The following is a 24,834-nucleotide window of genomic DNA, read 5'->3' as shown; positions in this document are numbered from 1 at the left end:
TTGTTTTCCTCAGTAGGACTGATGTTAATCACTTGCATTGTTCAAGGGGATCAAGCAGTCGTTAGTGGTTGTTTATTGCCAGTGAAAGGTCGTTTGGTTCTTTCATTTTAAACACTTGTTTTTTGTTTGGGGACTGGAGTTGCCCCGAAGCACATTTCCTTCACCACAAGCTCTGATCTTCCAGCTGGACCTGTGGTGTCGCGTGATCGGTATTCCATATGTCATGCGTGGGACTACTTGCCCTGGGGGGAAATATGCACTCTTCTAATGACGGCGTAGATGTTACAAGACTATGTTTTTTTTTAATCAGTAAATTAATTACATGTTTGGCATGTGTGACACTTGTGAAAATTAAACTATGGTTAGATTTGAAGAACTACAGTATATCCAGTGACACGGTAATACAGTTGAACCACATACCTATGTTCACAAAGCCAGAAGTTTAAGTCATATGCTGCTCGTCATTTTCCAAATATAGTCCTGAATCCACATGCTATGGGCAATACTTCAGCTGCGAACGGCTGGCACTGTTGGCCCCAACTCGTCTGAATAGTTTCTCATTTACCAAACACACTTATTTTTTTCCCCTCCCCACTTGTCCTCCTTGTAGTTAGTGGAAGTAAGACTGCCAAGTTTTAACAAGGCATCCTAAACATGCAAACCTGCACAACTACTGTCTGACTGAGTGGCTTTTATCCACTTATTTTAACAAGTCCAGACTCTGTTCAGTGTTCAGTACACGCTGGACGACATCCAGAATTTTCTATACTTAAATACCGGCTAATCAAATTTCAAAGCCCTGTATCTGGACATGGATTAGGGCATGTGATGGGTTTATTTTGAGCAAGAAGCCATCATTAATGTCCTGCTGGTCTAGTGGCCCACGTCTATCAGACCTAACAGTCCTGTTAGTCCAGTAATAATGTAACTTGACCTCAAACAAATTGCAATAAAAGCTTTTTTACTTGCATCAAACCCCCTAAAAGTGTCCTCTTTGACATACAAAAAGTGTTAATGAATAACCCGAATGGAAAATCCAGGAATCTCAGAAATTCTAAATGACTGCCTTCCACCCTAGTGACAATAATTATTTCATAGTTGAAAGGGTTGCAATCAGAGACGGGCAGTATTTCTGTACTTTTATTTGAAATACAATTACTTTGGAGTATTTTGTAATTGGTATTTGACAGGGCTGAACCCTCCTGAATCTCATTCTGAACATATCGAGGACACAAAGTCCATTGAGTTTGTTTTTGTTGCAATTTGTGTGAGATTGACCCACATTTACATTATACATCATACGTTATACACTTATACATTAGCTTTTTATCAGTATATCAACATGGAGCTACAGTCGCAGACGTGTGTCTTGTGTGTGAACGTTACCCATAACCAGTAGTCTGAAGTGAACGGTCAGATGTAGGTTGAACACGTGTTCCTTCACCACGTCATAAAGTGTGTTTGATGTCATGAGGATGGAAACATAAGAGTAGGAGCAGAAGTGTGTGTGTGGCTGTGTCCTGCCTCGCAAATAGCACCAAAGTGCCAAGGAGGCAATTAGCTTGTCAGAGAGGTGGCAAACGTGCTGAATACGCTTTTTGTCTTTCACCAAGTTTGTGCTTAAAAAAAATAACAGGGTTGTGTCTGAGTCCACACATGCTGAATGACTCCACTGATGGGTGCCTTCAGCAGCCTTATCTATAGAGATGATAGTGAGGTGTGGACTCGTGATCCTTATCTGGCTAAAACAGAGACTTCCTAAACTGGAGTGTGAACAGACGCTGTGCAGACGCCTCACCCTTATTAAGGCATCCACCGTCTCTGTTTTTGTGCCGGCTCTATCGGACAAGTGGGGTTCTATGTTTGGATAGCTTCCACAGGCAATCATTAATCCGTTTTAGCAGCCCTTACACTGTAGGCTGTGTGTATATATGCGTCCGGGAGGACAGGTGTTACATTAATCCAAACAGCGGAAATCTGTATGCCCCTTCTGGTGGCCTCACGTATAGGGAAGTACTAAATTACAATAATTTATTCAATTAAAGGTCAATCTTCTTTTGACATCCCTTCGTTAAAACTCCTGTCTTTGTCATTTACCAGTTTCATGTCATACAGCCATTCAGCTTTTAAAATTGTCCCATTGTGCTCCATTGATGGGCAGATAACCATGTTACCTTTGCATAGAAAATAGCCTTTAGAGTTCAGGGGAAGTGCTGTAAGAGGATTCCCCCTGGGGAGAGGCGACTGAAAGGGATTGCTGTGGTTTCGTCCCCGTCGGCCCCTCCGCGGCCTGTTTCTCACACGGCCTGGTGTCCAAGCCTTATAGCCCCAGGAGCTCTAACATATGGGGACTTCTAGAGAAATCATCAATAGTTAATGGCACTAGCGATGAGGAGACAAAGACAAAACAAGAGTCTGTGTTTTAATCAATTTAAAGGTCTTCACATAGAGGCTGAAAGTTGAGCTTCAAGACAGTGTGTTCAGCATTGATGTTGTGTTTGGACAGTACACAGTAAGCATCCCTCATGTGTGCAGGACTTTATGGGGGTGATGATTTTTATCAGTAGATCAAAATCCGTCTGCATTTGCATGTACATCCAACGGTTCTTCTCTCAGTGCCAGGAGAGGTCACCTTCTACGCCTGCCAACCGGGGCTACACCAGTTTGCTTTTTATTCAAATCTAAAATGTGCATTGCAAATCTCCCAGATGATCTCAGCTTAGCAGGACCTGCAAGCTACTTGGCCCCGCTCTTCTCTAAGAGCATTGGCCTGTGAAGTGCCATGCTTAAGCCACGGGAATAAAAGCTCCAACCTGAGGTGGCACAGCGGGCGCAAGTGCAAATACGGGTCACACGCCGACTGACCTCTCGTGCAGGAGATGTCAAGTGCGTGCGGCTGCCCACGCTCACTGGTTTGTTGCGTGTCATGATTGTACCTAAACTCTCACAGTCATGTGATTTAAGTTTAGATATATTAAAATCGCAATTTGCTGAGGCACCAGATATTAGGGCTGGGACGATACACCTATCTCCCGATTCGATACTATCACGATACTTGGGTGCAGATTCAATATGTATTGCGATTCTACATGTATTGCGATTCGATATTACAATTTATTGGGATTTTTGGTAACTTTTGTAGCACTAGACCATGGGAAAAAGTTGAATCATACAGTTCTAGGGACTTTTACTTTGGAAAATATCTAAATTGATTCAGTAAAAATATATCAGTCATTCTCAGGCATTATTTATTAATACATTTCCCTCACAAATTAGTGGTATGGCGATTCAAACTCCTGCAGAGAAGGGAAAAGGAAGTGAATGGCTGTGTTGGTGTTGCTATCAAAGCACTGCTAATGCAGTTATGCTCAAATGACTGCAGAACATGAGAGGAATGCAGTCAACTCCTGTTTTGTTTTTTTCTTACCAAACCAAACCAGCAGCTCTGAATGAGCAGTCAAAACAGGTCACACATGTCCTTTGTTGCGTTTGGAGCCACCAGTTGCTTTTAACGGATTTAAAACGCTGAACTCTGTCGAGTTGATGGTCCCCTTCGCTGACCAAATACACACAAAGCTCTTTCATCCTGCCACCAGCTTACAATGTAATGGAGTGTAATGTCATTATGATTATGAAGTGATCTGTAGTTTTATGAACTGTTACCCACTTTTGGGTTTAGTCGGGCACTTGGGTGGATGCCAGATCAGAGCTTGTTCAGGACATGTTCAGACTAGTCAGTATTTTCCAGGTCCTCCTCCATAGAGACTGAATTCCTGTCTAGCTATTCACACAGTTTAAAATTGCCGTCCCTGTAGGAAATACAATCTTATGGTAAAACGTTAAGAGAAGCTACTGACTTTCATTCCATTGCTTATATTTTCATATAACATCAAGTTGGTATTTAATTAGTATTGCATGGAGGCTGTTGTGGTTATAGGTTTGTGTTTTCACTTGCTGTGACGTATCTCCGAGTCTGTCAGCTCTCTTGTTTACTTGTTACATTAGAGACTGCTGATAGATAAGGCAGCTGTAATCGGTTAGTCTGTGTTTTCACAGCATTGGTGGTGCATTGATGAGCCCTGAGGCACTATCAGCATGGCTCCATGGCCCCCTGAATGGATGAAAGTGTTTGTTTTAACCAGGAAACAAAAAAAAACACCTGGATGATTAAAGGGAAGCCCCATACTTTCTACGTGGTTATTTTTACATGTGGTTTTCCATGCAGGTGTACAGCACGCAAAGGCACATATTACTCTGTTATGGACACAACGTCATAAAGCTGATAAGGGGACACAACCGTGCCAAGCTTCTATTTTCATTTTGTTGTTGTTGAAAGTCACCTAGGGAGTCCACAGAAAATTCCACGAACAGTAGAGCAGTGAAGTCATTCATACTGAGGATCTCTTTCACTTTTTGTCCATCTTCCTCTGGACTTCCCCATCACAGGTCACTCTTGTTGTTTATTTGATTATTCTCTCCCAGCAGGCAAAGCATCTAACATGCAGGTAAATTATCAGAATACAGGTCAGCCGTGACGGATCAACCCTGTCATGCTTTGTCAAATTGGAATTTGTTGTGAACTCTCTAAACCCGCTGAACTTAAAATCCTCTACGTTTTTGCCAGAGGCTGCAACTCGGAAAATCTCATGTCATATCTCACCTAATCTTGACTCAGGGCTGAGTCAGTTAGAAAGTTTTAAACAATTTAATTCCCTTGATCTCAATTCAATAGGTTGTACAAAGGATATAAGAGCAAAATGTGGGCTTTGAATTTGTTTACGCAGGGAGTGGTGGCTCCTGTTTGCGAAGATTCTGGACCTGCAGAAACAATGGTGGGAGATTCTGTTGATCTTTCCTTTTTGTTTCCATTGGTGTAGACATCTGGGAAAAGCCTCTCACCTGCCCTTCATCCGTTTGTATGTGGCACCCTTTCCAGTCAACTGCGCATTTATCATTTATAGGAACACGACTGTCCCTTTCTTAACCTGTCATCATGGCCAGTGAGGGAGACCCACAACAGGTGCAAACCTCACGTGGAAACTAGGCGGAGTGTGTTTTTGTGGTGAGAGAGAGATTAGCTTAAAGTGTGTGCACTCATGAAGAATCCATTGGTTTAAGCATCAAAACAAAACGTAGGGACATATCCATAGAAATAGAATGGACATTGAAAAGACGATTGTTGTTATGGTGACAAAACACGGCCGTGGGGCCATAAGCGCATTGCTCATCTGGCGATAGCAATGCGCTTTCTTCCGCTGTGACAAGAGTGTGTGGATGAAGCATGAAGTTGTTCAATTTTACACATTTGCTCTCTGTGCTTCGTAATGTGACTTACTACTGCTTGTTTTAGTCATTACTTCAAAACCTCCCATCAGTGAATCAGCAACTTGCCGTAAGTCGGTTTTGTTCATATGGATGTGAGCCCGCTACAACGGTCGCAATGGCAACAGTACACTTAAAAATGTCCGCCGCTCTAACTATCCTGCTACTTTGATTCAAACGGGAATGTCCGTTCTACTCTATTTCTACGGATTCATTTTAAAACACCAAAGTCAGGGAGTCAGTAGAGTCACCACAGCACCAACATGCAGTGTGTGAATGTGTGTCTGAATGGTTGCATCATAGGCGCCCTGTCCTGGCCTACGGGTGACACGCTGTCGCTCATCGCTACCTTTCATTGAAGATGACTCACCCGGCCGCCCCCCTTGCAGCAGGAGAACGGGATCAGCTGCCGACGGCCTGTAGGCTGCCTAGTGACGTTTTAGGTTGCATAATTCATTCAAGTCTTCATTATATTCGCTCCACTCTGTCGTATTAAGATAATGAGTCATTGAGAATTTTCGTGGGAAACTTTGATTTGTGTTTAGTATATATGTGTGTGTGTGTGTGTGTGTTTGTTGTTTTTATTGGTCTTCTACAGAGTGGATGGATGGACTAATGATGCTTTGTCTTTTTGACCCCTGTCTCCTCCTCCCCTGATCTGGACACAAGCCAGCAATAAATCTTTGGATTGTGGTCACATTCTCCTCTTCCTCCTCTCCCTCTCTCTACTTCAGCCTCCTCCAACTTCCTCAAACCTCTGTTCTCCCTATCATCCCCCCCCAACCTCTTCCCACTTCCCCTGTCACTATAGTAACCTTAATTTTATTTACATCTCCAGCCAATGCTTCAGCTCTTTGTTGGGACTGAGGGGGTTGTGCACCAGAAGCACTTTGTGCTGCCACAGCGAAGCGCTCCTGCTGGGTTTTTAGCCTGGGCAGAAAGCAGGCAACAAGCTCAGATTTGCGTGTGGACAGGCCAGGCTGAGGAACGGACCTCCACTGCGCCAGGGTCAGATATGGACCCGCTGTCAGTTTTGATCGAGCGAAATCCTCTGCTTGGCTTGGCAGAGGAATCTATCTACTTTTTTCAGCCAGGCTTTTTAACAAGATTTGAGGGCGGATTTACCCTCTGGGAGATTTATGGCAATTAGCAGGTTCTTATCCAGAGATGTTAATGGGGATCCACAAAGCAAGTACTACACTCAGCTTCATATCGCCCCTGCAGCTCATGTGATTATCTTTAGTTTAATTAACAGCTTGTTTCCGTCTGTCATATCTTTCATCTTTCATAAAAGCCCAATTTAAGCATTATCATACAACATAATAATAGCACAATGGATGCAAAGTTAAGTTTGGCTTTGCAAGAAAATATGCCCACATGCAGCGTTGGCTTGAGCGCTAGCACACTATTCCCATGGCAAACTAAATGAGTGGGGCACATTTCCTCCTCCAAACCTTGTTCATCTTAATTGTGGTTTCCATAGGCAGCTATTATGGTGTTGGTAAATTGCTCTGTAATCAGTGTGTAGGGCCACCCTGATCATACGCCATACATGTGATGGGAAAGCACTAAACTGAGTTCCCTGTGTTTTTTTTCTATGACCTGTTTGTGTCTCATTGGCTATGACTTTGAACCCAAGTTTGATGGGGGGATGTTGCCTCTTGAAAGTGGTCATTTTCTTTTTTTGTCTTTCCTCGTCCTTTTTCTGTCTCTGCCTTTTGTTCCCCTGCTCTTCCATCTCTGTCTCTTTGTAAATAACGACAGTCTTTAATTATAGTTTTGTCTCAGGGAAATGATGTGTAGGTTGTAGCAAAGTGAGTGTTTTAGAAGTCCCGTTGGCACACAAAACAGCTCAGTCTTATTACGCAACATCCCATACAGAGTGTTTCCTTATTGCTTTCTGATTGTGATTAAAGCTGGAAAACACAAGACCATTCCCAAAATTCCAAAAGTGACAGTCCCTATTGTGTTGTGCACTTTCAAGACACAAAGACTGTGACTATCTTGGGATACTTGTCAACAGGCGGAACCACAACAATATGAATGTTGGAGGGGCCAGGAAAGACTGAAGATTGTGGTGGGTGGAGAAGTAGGACCAGGACTGAGAGTAGAAGGAGGGGGGTGTTGGGAGACATTTTTGAGGTCTTTGTTGCTTTCTTTAGTGGGTGTTTATGCTAGTGGTAACGAGCTGCAGCGTGGCCAGGCGGCCGACTGGCTGGAGAGTGATAGGTGCTGTTTATGTTGGCCTGAGAGGTTATTGCTCCAACCCCTGCCCCTGCCCTATTGGTTCGCTTACCTGCACACAGTATCACCGACACTGACTCATGTCTTATTCAGGAACTGCAGCTTTACAAACCTGTCCTTGAACATCCCTGTGCTGATGTACCCATGAATAAATCGAATATCTTTCTGTGTTTACCACCAATTATATATACAAGTCACAACTACATGAGGTCGATACATTGGGAGATTTTACAGCTGACATTTGGCTTAACATAGCAGGAAGAGCACAGTTGTTATTAACATCCTTAATTAGGGCTGCAATACAGTTAGGTGTTCACTTCTACGACCCCGGTGCACAATGCATTCTGGCTCATTAGTGCATCTCCTTAATGGAACAGTGCCATCATTAAAGGAATAGCTAGCTTAGCTTAGCACAAAGACTGAAAACAGGGGGAAACGGCTAGCCTGGCTCTGTCAAATGGTTACAAATTCCACCTACCATTACCTCTAAAGATCACCAATTGACTCATCTCATTAACATATCTCATTTGTTTATTAAATAGGGGTGTAAGAAAATACCAATACAGTAACTCGATATTAGGTTGTGTGATACTGTATCAATTCTCCAAAACACTTTATCGATTTTATATTAACCTCTTAAAAATTCTACAGCCCAACGTCGGACCCGGCCTCTATTCGATCTGTCAATTTGTTATCCAGGTTTCGCTCTATCAGGGTATAAGCTCTCTGTGTTATTGGCATTTATATATGTGCTGCTTACCTACCCAAGAATTCCTCAATTTTAAGGGAATGTAGACCTGCAAGGAAGCACAGGCCCTATGGAAGAGCTGCATGTTAAACTGAACAGCTGTAAAAGATGACAGGCCACATGATGTTGAGAAACTGTATGTGCAGGAAGTCTTATGATATTTCAGGCTGCAAACTCAATGACCCAGGCAACCAGTTTTTTTTCACGCCCTTAGCTAACGCACCAACTGCTTCGGTTGATGCGGGTTTGCAACGACAGTCACTAATGTGCCTGCAGCAGTCTGCTTTACCTCTCCCTCTAGCGTTTTTCTCTCACTCTGTCTTGTTTGGCGTCTATCCTCTGATCTGTTTATGACCAGAAGTCATAGTGTATCAGGTCATGCGACAGCCAAAGTACCTCTCATAACTTCCTGCGCTCCTCTGCTCTGATGTGCTTCGCCTGCAGACGTCCCCTCTCACCTCGCTCCACTCAATATTAACCAAGCTGTCCTACCCCTCCCTAGGCCACCTCAAACTTGGACATCTGACAGGTTACCAACAATGCGATTGGGGTTGTGTGCTGCTGGAGTTGAGGATTAGCCGAGCCCAAGAGCTAGTGCTCAGTTGCATGATGTGCTTCAACCACGACAGCCCCGCGAACTTTGACCCCCTTTTTTCTCTCATCAGTCATCGTCCGTCACCCTGTAAGAGACAGAGCTGCTTTTGTCCGCCTGTGCAGGGACTAACCTCAGCTGCTTTTTTCTCACTTAGTGAGCCCACTCGGGACACGTCACGGCCATTTTGTAGTTGTCTGTTTTTAAGATTAGGGTACATGAAGTGAAACACTCCTTTGTTAGCTGGGGGAAGCAATGATATGATTAAAACATGGGTCGCACAGGGTCATAGCCAGTTAAGCTGTCAGAGATACTCATTCTCAGTATCCAAACCTATCTCCAGGGCAGTTTCAGTTGCTGCAAAAATATCTTGGAAAAAAAACTGCCAGTATCTTGAAACATGGCACAATAACGCACATCTTGGCCCTACTATCGGAAAAACAACTGATACGAAGCAACCGAAAAACAAGATGATTTGCAGCTGAACTGACTTGAGTGAAGAGTCTCATGGAGAGCTGTATCGTTGTATACTGTTCTCAGATGAGGACACAACATGCTTGATGGAGAGATGTAGTGCACCATTGTGTAACTCCTATCCCTAGTTCCCATTGGAAGGGCCAACCCAGTGTGTGTGTGTGTGTGTGTGTGTGTGTACAGGCTTTGTTGTCCTGTGAAGTCATGCATTAGAGGATAGCTTTAGCAGTCGCCGAGAGGAGCTTTTTCTTTCTTTCTAATTACAGCAGCGCGGCCTGGTTCGGCCAGAGACCATTGTGCCAGGGTGCTGTGAATTCCCACAATGGAGCTGCTCAGCGGAGAACAATGAGTCAAATTCCTGACCGTTCCCCGCAGGTCCAGAGGCCGGTCTGACAAATAAAGACAGCAGAGTTACAGTGGCTTCGCTATTCTACACCCAGAAGCTTTCCCACTGGCCACCCCAGTGGGGGTATTGGTTTGTGTTTTGTGCGCGTTTGTGTGTTCCTGTTTGTGTGTTTGTGTGTTCCTGTTTATGTGTGTGTGTTTCAGGGCGGCTACAGCTCCCGCTGGGAGCACAGGGAGGGGTTGAAAGATGGGGGAGGTGAAGAGGAGGGAGCTTGTTTCGTTCTTTCTATGGGAGGTGAAAGACTGTTTTCTGGTGTAATCAAACCCCTGAGAACGAAAAAGTTGGCAACCGAAAGCTGCATTGAAAGCATTGTTGATCAAAATTGATCACAGATCAGACAGAGTTCTGAACTTGTGTAAGACTTCATGAACAAACCCGCTCTAATGACTTCTTCATCACACATACACAGTGGGTTCTGAGCTCACTTAGCCACATTAAACACAATCTGCTGTTTTTTTTTGTGCTTCTGTACAGATGGAAAACGTTGAGATTGTGACAAGAATAGCCCAGCCATTTGCAAGCGGAAGGGTTCTGTTGTTTACATTGCCAGAAATGTGTGCTTACACAGCTTTTAAGTAGGCTGCTGCCGAGCTCGAAGGACTCCAACAGGGTCCGGTTGCACTTGTTGCATCCAGACAGACTGCCGTATCTGCGGTTCTTGCTTTCCCAGCTGGCCAGAAATATGCCTGTGGGTGTACGAGTATCCATCTATACACTGAAACTGTTGCGTTGATAACCTGTTCTACGCATAATCACTGTTTACTGAATGTGAGATGGTGGGTGGTAAGAAAGACCCCACATTGAACAGCAGGTGCCACACTGAGACACACACGCTGGCATTTGCCAGTCACTTCCCGTTCTGTGTTTGTTTATTGGTCACAGACTTTGACAGATTTCGTTCAGATGTGCTCTTCTTCCTCAGGCAAGGAAGGCCTTTTTATAGCCATATGTGATATAATCAATTTTATTAGATCATAACAGTTTGTCGTGCAATTTTACGGTCAGACCATTCTAAATCAAATTTTTGTTTGATTTCTTGTTTAGACTATAAAATGTAAGAACGTAGTCCAAATACTCCATCGTAATTTCCCAGATCTCAGGGTGACATCTTCAAATTGCACTTTTTTGTCAGACTAACTGTCCATAATAATCCAAATATATTCAATTTACAGTTACATAAACTGGAGAAAACACTGAAAAGCTGGAATAATATATAATTCGCCATTTGTGCTTGATAAATGACCTAATCACTTATCAAAATAGTTGGGGATTCATTTTCTGCCAATTGTTAATGAATTGCCTAATCGTTTTGACTCAGATCTGGATCCAGATCTATGGATTTAATTTTTTACTATTAAAAGAATACAGTGCATTTAGAGGATTTTGCAGCCTTTGAGTGCTTTCTGGCTTGATATTTATCCTTGCTTTTGCAGTTTTGTGAAAATAACACCCTAAAATCATTCAAGAAACTGACAAACTCAAGTTGTGAATTAACTCTTCATTGGGATAATAGGTTTTTTTATGTTTATTGCAACATGCGTAGTATTGTTAGTATAACTTGTCATGAGTATTGACATTTTAGTCCAGTTTCGTCAACTTGTAATCACAATGAAGTTTGGGTGGCAATGAAAGTTTGCCCAGCTTTTTCGCAATGCAATTGCATTTGACATTGATGCTGTGTGTCTGTGCCTCCGCCACACTGTCACACCCACTCGTTCTGGTTTGAGGACATTTGCCAAGTGGTTCACAGAGGCCATAAAACTCCTCCGAAAGCGTTTCATCCTGCGCAGGCTTTTGAAAAGCATTCACACGGTCCTCCCTTGTGCCTCCCCCTTCGCTCAATTCACAATAACGTGACACTCTATCTCCTCTACTGGTTACTCTACCTTTAATGAAAATTGATAGTTTCACACGCATACGCACACACACACCAGCTGCCATTGATCCAGGCCCAATAAATGTTTTATAAGCCCCACTGTAAGGACACCCCTCTTTTATTCAGAAGGTGTCGATGGTTGAGTCCAGAGGGAAGGATTGCTGTGCTACCTTCCTCTCACAGCCCCTGAATTCAGTGGGAGAGTAATACATTTTCTCTGTAGCGCCCATTTACCCCCATCCTCAATCACTGGTAGGTCTCATTCTCTAATGCACGTACACACACTTAAAATTGTTCCAATTCAAAGCTAATGCAGATCAGTTTTGACCCTGGAGTGACCTGGAATTTCTAAACCCTCTGAAGTCAGACTTCTGGGATCAGGGATAGGATACGTGGGAAGAAAAAACTGAATGAATGAATGAAAGTGAAAACAGCCTAGAGGAGAGGATAGGCCCCTCATTCACCATATTAGCGGGTGTAAATTCTTTAATTTCCTCAATTTCTTTCCAGACTGTTTTCCCATATCTTTGTCTTGGAACAAATGAGCTAAAAAAAAAAACACACACTGTTAGCCTCAGCAAGTCTTATTGTAAGCTGAACCACAAGTTTCCCTTGTGTCCTTTCTTCTTCTTGCTGGTGAGGAAAGTGGCACCGTTCCACAGGAAATGCCTTTTTAACACAGCAGGAAGGAGAAACTTTGCCCCCTCTGGATCCAAGCCTTTGTTTGTATCTGATGGCATTACGAGACTGGCCCAGTGTTTGTGTTTGTGCTGTTGTGGGTTCCGGCCAGTTCAGTTCCTTTTTAAGTCCCACAATGTGAAGTGGATTCCCATGCTGTCGGCCAGTCAGGGGTTAAGCTTAAAATTCTCTGAAGTCTTGCTTCTGAATTTGCATGCCAGGGAATGAGAAAAATCCAATGAGCCTAACTGGACTTGACTTGTGCGGAGGCTAATGGTTAACAAGCCATGATGGAATTTCCCTTTGATTCGGTGGAGGTGGCTCAAGCTCTCACAGATATTTTCTCAAGGATTGAAAATGCTGTCATACGTGAACTTTGATGCCATAATGGAATTTTAATGGCCTTGAACGGAGACCTCTGAAGGTAGCGGGAGCCCAAGGGCTACACAGTGCAGCATATTCGGATGTGTAGTGTTACTGTGATGACAATTTCTACAAAAAATGTATCTCAAATGCTGCAATACCGGAATGTCAAGGAATCACAGAGCAACTAACTTGGCTGCTGTTCTTTATTTGTTTAGCTCTGTTAGAAGAATTGTACTGAAGTCTGTTTATCCTGTGCAATATTTCAGTTAGATTTTTCAATATGGCCCAGCCAACCTCAAACCAGTGAGAAGAGAACAAATAATCATATCAATAATGGTGTATTCGTCATTACTCATCGTTAGAAGCTGGTTGAGAAAATAAGTTTCCAGGGCCTTTAAAGCCCAATAAAAGTTTGTCTAAACAATCAATTGTATTTTTTTTTCTCTGCTTCTTTTGTCAGCGAAACAAAACAGAATATTAATCAATGCAGAATATAGGATTTGTGTGAAAAACACATTAATTTCCGTATGCGTTTAACATGTTGAAGCAGTTTGTGTATATTGTACTGTGTATAGGGGTGAGGGAAAATATCGATACAGCATAATATCGAAATATTTTGCGTGGCAATATTGTATCGATACATGGACGTCAAGTATCGATCTTTTATTATATAAACTACTAACCTCCTAATAATGCAACGGCCTACCGGCGGGCTTGGGCGTATTCTATCTTTCAGAGGATGTAGCGGGCTCAGTGTTAACACTAGAATGAAACTAGAAAAACCCAAGGCATCGATTGGTACCAACCATGTCATGTTAGCTTGTCGGCAAGATTGCTAAATAACTCTCCAAAGTTACGCAAAATTTTGGCGAGGAAAAACTGGCATGGCCATTTTCGAAGGGGTCCTTTGACTTCTGACCTCAAGATATGTGAATGAAAACTTTGAGATGAACTGAGTGAAAACGTCATCTTCTTAGATGAAACGGATGTTGACAAACTCTAATAGAAACTCATAAAACTCATAATTTGGAGTTGAAAAAAGGTAATAAATCACAATATATCTTATCGCAATACTCAACATATCGCAAAATGTTTAAAATCGCAATAAGATCGTATAATGGGGCCTCTGGTGATTCCCACCCCTAACTGTGTACTCTTTATGTATACTCTGATGCTCTGATACATGCAATGTAATATCTTGTTAAGTCAGCATTTCACTACCATGATCCACACACACACACGGTATCACCTTCTTTGCATACTCTCTGCAACACATGTACAGACTTTGTGTCACAGAGGCATGAATATATGAGGTGCAATTCACAAAAATGGCACGGTGACCGGAACACACCCAGTGGGTCTTCACTCATAGCTACATGCTCTACATTTTGTATGGTTGCAGTTATCTGCTGTTAAGTCACATGTTCCTTTTTGCGACTTGAATGTCAAGCTGAAAACGGATCGGCCAAACCCCGTCTCACACACTGAATAATATTAGTGAGAGTGTGTGTGCGGTTAGTGAGGGTGTCTTTCAGCTGACAGGTCTTTCAGAAAAAGCAGGGCACCGGGCCATGAATCTGCAGCTGCCCCCTCTCTGTGCGCTCTTTGATGGGGAGAAAGATGGCGTTTACTTCTACACCCACAGCAAGACACACACACACACACACACACCCACAAAGGCTTGGTCTTTGCTATGTTGTCTCAACACTACTTGAATATCCACTGAGGGACACATTGCGTGCATAGGAAGGGTGTGTTTATGAGTTTGTTCATGGCAGTATACTGTATATATAACACATTCTAATCTACAGTATCAGAAGAGCCTGTTGACCGGAGCAGTTGGTAGGGTAACGGTCTATCTCATTAGTTGTTGGTGCTCCAAATAGTAGCAAGGGGACGCCCCTCACACTGGCACGTTTATTGAAACGCCCACACCCACATACATACACACACACACACACACCCATACACTAACAAATATAGCCATCCATTGTTTAACCAGACCAACCGACTTAGAGGTCTCAACCGTTACTCTATTTATGGTGTGTTTGTCTAGCAAAGATAGCAGTCCCACCTGTTCCTTGTCTGCATTGTACCTACACACAGACACTACTGTATTGGGACACATGCTGATAGAAATGACAGATACAGTAGTTCAGCTGAACTCTATTTTTGGTTTGAATTGGGGCAAAGAGCTCTGCAAATGATAGTTGAATTGAACCTTTCTAAAATAGCAGACTGATATGTATGTTTTTAGGGCTGTGTATTAGCAAGAATCTGTCGATACGATGTGTATCATGATACAGGGGTTATAATTCAATATATTGCGATACAGTAAGCAAGGCGATATATGCAATATTTTAACCTAATTTTAGGATAACTGTCATAGTATAAAGAAGACCACCACATGCAGAGTAAAAAACGTTTTTTAGAATCTATACAGTATCACAAAACATAATATCGCGATATTCAATTTCTTCGATATTTTCTTACACCCCTATATTTTTATGTTTCTTTAATGTGTCCTTTTATTTTCATCTTGTGTGTCCAGGTTTGGATGACAGCTTGCAGCAGTATGTGACCAACTTTGAGCGGGAGAAGATCAGCGGTGAGCAGCTACTGAAGATCACACATCAAGACCTGGAGGAGCTCGGCGTGGCCAGGATCGGACACCAGGAACTGGTGCTGGAGGCTGTCGATCTATTGTGCGCTCTGGTCAGTAGACCTTCACTGCGAGTGTGTGTGTGTGTGTGGCTAATGTGATGTCTTTCCAAATACAGTAGCAGCAGGGATATTACAGGTAAAAGCATAATCGTGTGACGTGACTGTAACAAAGCAGGGGCTCTCTTTTGGTCACTGTCCCTTACCCTCGCTCTCAGTGTCAGCCTGTAGTTTCTGGTTCGGCAGCTAAAGGACCCAGCGATGCAGAAAGGCCTATCATTTCCCACACTGCTCAGCGGGGTGTGGAGGCACCACAGCACACGAAGCAGCCCGAGGGCATTGGGGAACAGCAGTGTCACTCAAGAAGAAGAGAGATTGTTTCTTAGGGGCCTTGGGCTCAATTTATCAGTTAGAAACTGTTTGACATTAATAGAGGCAGTTTATGGTAATCATTTAGCAACGAGTGACAGTTTGATCTGTTTGATAGATAATAACTCTCTCCTCGATCGCGTTTGCATGTAAATCCTCCGTCACACACAATATACATACATACACAAGGTATATTTGTTTTTTGGTCTCTGTTCTTAAACAAACAGAAATGTGTTTGACAGGTTGGTCTTACTGCTGCAGCCGTCTCACCTGAGCCGTCTTTCTTGGTTCAATTTGCTCTTGTTATTCACTCTGGGAGCAAACCAGCTGCCCTTTTGTCCATCATCATAGCTCCCAAAGAAGAACTGCCAACAAAAATATGTCTGCCTTCAACTAGTGAGCATGAAAAGAGTGATGAAAACCGTCCACGCTCCAGCTGAAAGAGAACCAGGTTTTTCCAGCAGATGGGTTCGATTTGGAGTTTTATCACTTCCCGTGCCATAAAAGTCCCAGATTGTGGTCCCTGGGTTTTGATCAGTGTCAGCATTTCTGCCTTTATGCTCTCTTAAAATGCTTTACATTAATCGTTTGGGGCATGGTTATTTTTACCCTGAAGAAACTTAGAAGTTCAATCTTCTCTCTCTCCTACGCGAGGCTGCATCTTTCATAAATGCTGATCTGAAAGCTGTAGGTCTAATGTGTTTGGATCAACACATTTTATGGCTCAAAAAATGTGATTTCTTTGTCGTTGATGCGCCACCTCAGTACACTGAAGCTATGCATGCATCCTGTGTGAAGCAGGCACATGTGTGATCTAGTGTGTGGTTAGCAAACAACTCTCATCACTTAGCTCATATCTCACGTAGCTTGTAGCTTGTTGCCACCTTGAAACCTATGCTGGGATATCTTTTGATGGCCAAGGTTAAAGTAGACAGTGTACAGATTTAACTGGAACAGAGATATTAAAGAGGACCTATTATGCTTATTTTCAGGTGCTTACTTTTATTTTTGGTTTCTACTAGAACATGTTTACATGCTTTAATGTTCACAAAACGCTTTATTTTTCTCATACTGGCTGTGCTGCAGCACCTCTTTTCACCCTCTGTCTTAAACGCTCTGTTTGAGCTCCTATCCCCCACCCCCCACCCCTTCTCCCAAAAAGTCCAGTCTGCTCTGATTGGTGAGCTGGACCTCTCTGTTGTGATTGGTCAACCGAACCAAACTCTTCGGACTCCGCTCCAGCTCCACTCTAACTACCTTTGTTGTTGACGTGCCAAACTGGCTGCTAGGCAGGTATTATGCAAATGTGTTACTCACCACGTTACGGAAGAAGGTGCGGGACTTCATGCAAGGTGTTTCAGGCAGTTCAGGAGCAGTGTTCCTGTAGGGGAGAGTAACTCTTTGGGCTTTGTAACTTTCCAGACCTTTTACATCCACAAAAAACTATACAACACACTAAAGGAAAGGGGAAAATCACAAAAGCACAATAGATACCCTTTAAGATTTTATTCATCTCTTCCCCTTAGACCACACTTTCACCCAATCAATACACTCTTTCATTGTATCTAGCTCTGCAAAAAGCTAAGATACGCAACCTGTCCTATACCTGCTCTACCTGTAGGCTAACCACTGGATGTGGACACCTGGAAGCACTTGGCACATTTGTAGGTGCCTTTTTTGTTTTGATAGATTTACTCCTCATAGAATACGTACCATATGGTACATCCTGTGGTCCATAACCTCCTTTTACCATCACAGTAATCAGGCCCAGACTTTTGTTCACCCTAGAACCTTGACATCATGGTCATGAAATCTCAAGTCATTTTCCTCTTGAGCAGCTTCATAAATTTGGCCTCCAAAGTGCTTCCTCAGCACGGTTGTGTTGTTTTAAGAAAACCCTTCTCCTTGCATGTGAACTTTATTCTCCCTTCAAAATGAGCTGCTTTTAGTAGTGTCTATGTGTGTTCATATGCACTGTATAGTCTTATGCATTTTAGTATCGGACTATTTGGCACATTGTATTTTTACCCTCCCCTCTCTGTCCCTTGGAACTTTAGGCCAGGAATGCTGGACTCTCTGCAACCTCTCACTGAAGCAGTCCGGCTAAATGTTTTTTGTCCGTTAGGGTTTCCTTATTAAGAAGGAGGCCTTGGCCTTCCACAGGCCCCGTGGGAGGAAGTGAGGCCCCCCGATTCAATTAGCTTCAACTGAGGCAAGGTCACTACTACCGACAGGAACACAGGCCACCAGCACCCCCAACATCACTCTCACACTCTCCCCCCCACTTTCTCTCTTTCTGTTTACTGTTAGGTCAGACACTTCCTGTTGCTGCAGTCACATTCATCTTTGTGACACTTTGCTACTGGGCTTTGCTCATGAATTTTAAACATTTAAGCATGTGCACCCACTATAAAGATTTCACCTTTCATATATCAGGGACCTGAGCTGTCCTGTTAGCAGTTTCAACCCTATATCACGATGACCAATGGCCTAACATACAACCCCACAGTCCTTTAGGAAACATCTATAATCTTGCTTGTCTTCCGCCCAAAAGCTATCAAGAACAAACGGCTGTCGAGGGACAAAGAGAGAACATTTCAATTAATTTTACTGGACTTCTCTGAGCCATGATGTCTTCTGCAGACTCTGTTGAAACCCAACACTTCTTTATTTGTTTTCAGCGACCCCCACAAAGACCAGCACCACATGATAGCCACACACACATTAGCAGTCTCCAGCAGCCATTGAACATACAGTAGATGACGGATCATCTGGCCTCGTCATGAGCTGCAGAGCTGCTGTAAATGTATTTTACCATTGCCTTGGGGGTGAATCTGTCCGAAGTGATAATATAACACTTATATAGCATGCACACTCTTTCTGTCTAGGCTATAGTATCTTTTATAGTCAAGTCAAATACATGTAATGCATGTGGCGAGGGCAGGAAGCGCCGTGTTGTGATAGTCATTTCTCCCGAGGACACTTTATATCAGTATATAGTCCCTTCAAAGAGCCCCAACTAGAGCAGACACAAAAAAAAAGCTTCTGCCATCTTGATTCTAGATTAACCGTCTATAAAAAGGCACCGAAAGAACGTAAATTTGGCTCAAAATGTTGTTATGAGAATGAAAAATTGCGTTTGAGCGGAACCACAGATTTCGCTCAGACGTGGTTTTTAGCTCAGCTGGCAGTGTGGGACAAAAGCTCGCTGGACATCTGTGGGCCAGTTAGAGCTGCTGTGACTGTGTGATTAGCCTGCTAATGAAAAAGCCAGGCGGAGACGTTTGATCTGGAAAACACTCACACCGCCTCTGCGCTACTGTTCCACTCTCACTGTGCGGACGAGAAACCAAACCATCAAATCATTTATTTCCTTTTTTCCAGTATGTTTGCTTATCTTTTATGATGTTTTAACAATCCATTTCATGTCAAGTGTGCCACGAGAAAAGGCTGCCTACAGCTACTGTTCGACTGGTCCAGTCATTCCAGTGATTCCTTGAGGATTGACTGAGTGGAATGATTTGAATGGGTTTTTTTTTGTGTTGGAGAGAGGCAGTGGAATAAAAGTAGACACTAACCACTTGCAGGTCTCCTTCGCTGTTTCCCAAACACGTGCCGTTTTACTCCTTGCTAAGCATATTTAGCTACTGGCGCATCACACATACAGCATCATTGCTGGCAGCGATGCAACACTACGTAAGCTGATATTTACTAGGACAGCAGTCACGCTACTCTTTCTTTGCTTACCTTTTAACCAACACATTATTTCCAAACCCATTTGTTCAGTCAAAACATTGCACAGACTTTAAAACAAGCTCTTTCAAATATTTGACAAGTGCTCATGCTCAGTCTAAGTCTACCCTCCAGAAAAAAAATATGCATGCTGTTGTTGCTCTGCAGTACCCTGCAGTAGTTCAGCTGATCTGTAGTGTACTTAGTGACCCTTGAAGACACAGAGCTCTAGTGCTTTGTGCATTTGAATAACCTATAAATTGGTGGAATGCAGAAGCAGGAAACAACCCAGGCTCAAGAATGCAAACTTTGCCCCGCTTGCTAGGAATCAGGTGATGGGACATGCACACACTCCCTGCACGCCCTAGAACAAACCTGGAGACCTCAGGGGGAAATTTCATGCCCGTGTTGTCCTCTCAGACACGTGCACTTAAATCGTATATGTCAATGAAATGATTACAGCTCTTCATTGTACAAGAAACAACATGTTTTCCTGTGAATAAGACTCCACCGTTGTGTAAATAAAAGAAAGCTAGTACCTCCCAGGTCTAGACTGCATTGAAGGGTTGTTTGCTTTTGATCTTGAGTTTTATTGGCAATAAATATAATTTGAGCTTCAATCATGCTTTTTTTCCAATTTGGTTTGACCTAGTTAAAATGGTGTGTATTGATTTACCGTTTCAGAACTATGGGGTGGAGACAGACAACTTGAAGAATCTGGTTGTGAGGATGAGAGCCGCCACCAACAGTCTGCACATGGCCACGTCTGACCGCAGGAGCAGCCCGGCGTATGAAGGCAGCATGTCACGCAAGCCGCCCAACGACTTCCTCACCTCTGTGGTGGAGCTGATCGGCGCTGCGAAGAGCCTCCTGGCTTGGCTCGACAGGTAATAACCTTTTTTTTTTTTTTTACCATCACCTACCTGTGCACTGGGAGTCAAACCAGATATCAGAAGGGCTGCCATAAGACCACTTCTTAAACTAGCTGCACATAGAGAACCTGTGGTTGTTCTCTTCAGAATTGTTTCATATAACAGGACCTTGAGGAGAACCCTGGGACCTACATGGAAACTTTTTTGGCCCTTGACGGTCACCAAGGAGATATAAATTACTTATTTGGATATGATAGCCAAGCAGATACAGGCATAAAAAAACATTTTCAATAGCCATTGCACATATCCATGCTCTTGGCCAACACTAACACTATATACAGTTTTAAAGCAGAAATGCTCCGTGAGCTTTAAGACCGGAGCTGGCCGAGTCCCCCCGTGCTCTCCTGGTGACCTGCTCCACATCACACCATAAAAGCAGACCATATTAAGCAGGTTGCCAGGATTATGTGTTAGCTGGCTGAAATTAAGCTTCTCTTTTTTTTTGCGCCGTGCTCGGCTAAAGCGGGTAAGATGACGTCATGATTTAAATGGTAGTTGTGATGTTGAGATGAGAGCAGTATAACAGTTTTTAAAAGTGCTAAAATTACATCTGTTTAGTTCACATTTATCCATGCTTTTATTTTGAAATTTACACAAAAAAATTTGATATTAATTTTGTGCTAATGTTGTGTATAGATTTTCGACTCAAAAGCAATTAGATCATTTTCACCAATATATTTATACTGTCGAAAGAAACAAATCCTCTGACTTAGTGTTCTGATCATAGTAGTTAAACCAGAGCACTTTAGAAAGATAAATCAACATAAGACTACATTTGCAGATGTATAATATATATATATAGGATATGGGATACAGATATGGTTTAGTAATCCTTGATTACTTGATCGCTTTTTCTAAAGGAGCTGACATATTTAAAGGACTGCATCGAGGGGTTAGGGGCTGATTTTTGAGCAGCTATGTTTGAGTTCATAAGCATATGTTTTAGATGGAGTTAGGAGGAAAAAGAGACACAAAAGGAGATGAAATGGCGCCGGAAAGGTGACATTCTTGAGTTACAACCAAGTCTGTCTTTGGCCAGTCACCCACACACAGCAATCAGAGCAAGGTTCACTGAGTCTATTGTAAAGTAAAGTGTTAGTAGCTTATAGCTGACTCCACAGTAAATCACTCGAGACATATGCTCCCAGGCCACTTTATTAGGGTACACCTATACAATCTGATGCAATCCAGTAGCTCTGCCACACATTCTATCTTAATGAAGCTTATAATGGCTATTTTTTGTTTCTTAGAGGTGTTAATTGAACTATATGTTTATTACTGCAGTCCTAGTTAGTGGTGGTGGTGTTGTACAGGACTTCATTAAATTGAAATGTGTTTCCAATATTTTTCCCTCCCCTCATGTTTGTAAATGGGGTGGGCAAAATATCAGAAACACCTCTCCTTATAATGCAGTTCACTTCAGCACCACTGCAAACTACAACCTCAGTAATAAACATACAGTTAAATTAATACCTCTCAATGAGTGTTTTGAAAGACTAAATCTCATCCCAACTCTGCAGTCCATCACTGTGTCCCTAATGTTCTCCCTTTCCTTCTTTGTCTCCTCACAGGACGCCTCTTACAGGGATCAGTGACTTCACAGCCACCAAGAACAAGATCATTCAGCTGTGCCTGGAGCTCACCACCACAGTTCAACAGGTCTGCACGCTAGTTAGCTCAGCAGCACACGTGTAGCTAGCTAGCCCCCTGGGAAACACACATACACACAAAATAGGTTTTTCCACCGAGCACATACCAGCCCGGGGGCACAGACACGCAAGATAAAAGCTAGGAGAAGAGAGTTATGGGAAATGTGGTCTGGCAGCCATGACACGAGCCCCGAAAGCCAGCAGTCTGAGCACGTTATTGCAAATGCCGATGTTTTTCTTGGGATCTTTTCCCTCCTCACGCTGGCTAATGAGGAGACCCCCTTAGCGCGGGGACGTTTAATGGTAACCGTCGCTTTTGTGTTTCCAGTTTCATAAAACCAACGGGCGCTCTTTTAAAAAGGCGGCTGCCAACATTCCCCAGGCTGCCGTACTCCTTCAGCCATGTGGTTCCTGTTTTTTTTGCTTCTCCAAGATGCTCGCAGTGGGAGGCCAAACTGTCTGAAAGTGCTTCCTGTGTGTAGGTTTTAACGCAGGGGATGAGGAAAGGTGGTCCATCTGACTGCCAGATAGATGGCTAACGGTTAAAACGGAGCATCAGCATGCATCCACTAGATTTCAAAACTTTCTGCAGAGCATTGCTCCGGCATTGCATCATGACACAATTGGGTGTCTGCTTCTGTCAGTTTCATACAACCAGTAGTGGTTGGTCATACATATGTCTTAAACAAAGTGAGCTGGTGAGTGGCCTTTTCTTCAGCATCAGCCATTAGCTTGTATATACAATTAGTTCTCCCTGAAGGGTTCGACTTAAGCATAGTCTGGCAAGCAACTCGTTTTACACTGCCAGTGAAAGTGGCTGCTGAGACTGCAGGTGTCATTTTTAGAGGGTTATTGCATCAAAATAAATTCCTTTCCCAGAGTGCCTATTTCCTCACCAGAGTCTGGGATTTCAGCGCCTCTGGTGATTTATTGTGGGTGTCTCGGTCATGGTCATCCAGGAGAAGTGGGGGGTATACATTTCCCACACTGCCATGTGAAGTGGAGAGGTTATGGCATAGAATAAACTCCTGATAGGTGCTGAAAGAGTCTTGTAAGACTGGAGATATTAGTTTCCTCCCAACAACTGGAGGAGAGATGCAGTTTGGTCCTCCGTTAAAACAGCTCATATATACGTTATGCAACTGCAGAAACACTGGCTTCTTTCCAACTATCTAACAAAGAGTTAGAAGACTTTCGGCTTCATTTAGACACCCTTTGTTATTCATAACATGTAGGCCAGAGTATGAGCCACTGGTTAATAAAAATAGGTTGCACAGAGACTGCCACAGTGATTAGTTTTATGGTGGGGGTGGACGGCGTGAGGCCTGCCCAGCTCGTTCATGAACTCCAGCCAAGAATTAGGGCTTTTCAGATCACACAATTTATGTGGTCTGCCTGAATGAAGCCTGTGGTGTGTACACACACAATGGGACACGGCCATAAAACTGTGAACGCATCACCCATCTTGGCTGACCCGTCAGCGTGGAGGTCATTCTCTTTCAAAGAACGCATTTTTCATCGATCCCCCGTGTCTTTTTATCCGCGCTTCCCACTCCTGAATTGTTGGCTCAGATAAGATCTTTTATATCTCTCTATTTGTTTAGCAGATAAAAACAGATTTCATTATGTAGGTCAAACGCTGAACCTCAACAAAATGTATCCATGATATGTTGATACCTTATGAATAACAGGATGTCAGAAGGTCAGGTCTTTTATTTCGGTCCGGTGTAAAGGCAGCTCCAGGTTCCCGCACCGTGCCAGCGCTCCTCTCACTCGGCCACTTCATTGCTCGACCATGCAAATCCGCTGTGGTGGCAGATCAAAGGCCTGGAGAGCAGCACACAGAGAGTCATCTGATCCACACCGGCTGTGGGATCAAGTCCATAATGTGAGGGATCAGTACACCCAGGGAATTGTCCCTCAGCCTCTCTCAGCGCTTAGTTACGACCTGGCTCCTGTCTACTAGAAGGACTTTGGTTTTTGACAAAGATGTGGGATTCATTTGGATATCACGAACAGATCTTAGGAGGATTACCCGCAATATAGTATTCGCATGATTTGACGGCACTATGAAACAAGAGAAATGTTCCATAAAATGTTACGGCTTGATGGGAGATACGCCAAGCCATGTGTGCAGCGCATAATGATACTGTTTTGTTTCACGACCCCTTAACATCAAAATCTGTATTTTTAGCTCATCCATCTTGGCTCAGTCAACAATGTAGTCATCCAAACATGGGCCACTCTCTTAAAGAAATATGCAGTTGCATGTTTACGCAAGCGTCGCCAAATTCTTTCTGAAACCACCATATGTTCTTGGCTGACTTTAGAACATATATCGTAGGGAACCATGACTTTGGGACCAATATATGTAACATGAATTGAAACCTATTATTGTGTTTTTCCTACTTAATGTTTCTGTTGGCATTTCATTGGAAATGTGGCAAAGTCACGTGTACCAAAAGAGTCCTTTTGAAAATAATATTTAGGGAGCCCTAGGATGTACTCTGCTTTGATGTGAAGCCGTCGCTCACGACCACATACAGTCATGCAAATCTTTTCAATGCAAACAATCTAACAGTATGACAAGCCAAGTGCATTTGAAAACAGACGCTCCCCTTTAGCCCGGCGGAATGTGCAAGCTATGGAAATATGGAAAAACTTGCTCGACCCCCATTCGCCGTCTGCACAATGGATTTACAAAGAGCAACAGAGCTGGCTTTGTACACGGCACATGCCCGTGCATGTCACTAATACTGCGAGGGCCACAACACCAGTATCCCTG

The 24,834-nt window shown here is 43.2% G+C and overlaps 1 protein-coding gene across 1 annotated transcript in view; it reads left to right on the top strand.

The window, feature by feature from the left end:
• cnksr3 (cnksr family member 3) overlaps positions 1-24,834 on the top strand; it is a 54,982-nt gene that overhangs the window by 3,525 nt on the left and 26,623 nt on the right. The window contains exons 2-4 of the mRNA XM_074659884.1: positions 15,258-15,421; positions 20,153-20,355; positions 21,972-22,059. Coding sequence (XP_074515985.1) covers positions 15,258-15,421; positions 20,153-20,355; positions 21,972-22,059 — 455 coding nt within the window. The remainder of the gene's footprint in view (positions 1-15,257; positions 15,422-20,152; positions 20,356-21,971; positions 22,060-24,834) is intronic.

Source organism: Sebastes fasciatus, chromosome 15 (genome assembly GCF_043250625.1).
Source record: "Sebastes fasciatus isolate fSebFas1 chromosome 15, fSebFas1.pri, whole genome shotgun sequence".
Taxonomy (NCBI): Eukaryota; Metazoa; Chordata; class Actinopteri; order Perciformes; family Sebastidae; genus Sebastes; species Sebastes fasciatus.
The sequence above is the reverse complement of the archived record's forward strand: the minus strand, read 5'-3'. Positions and strand labels throughout refer to the sequence as shown.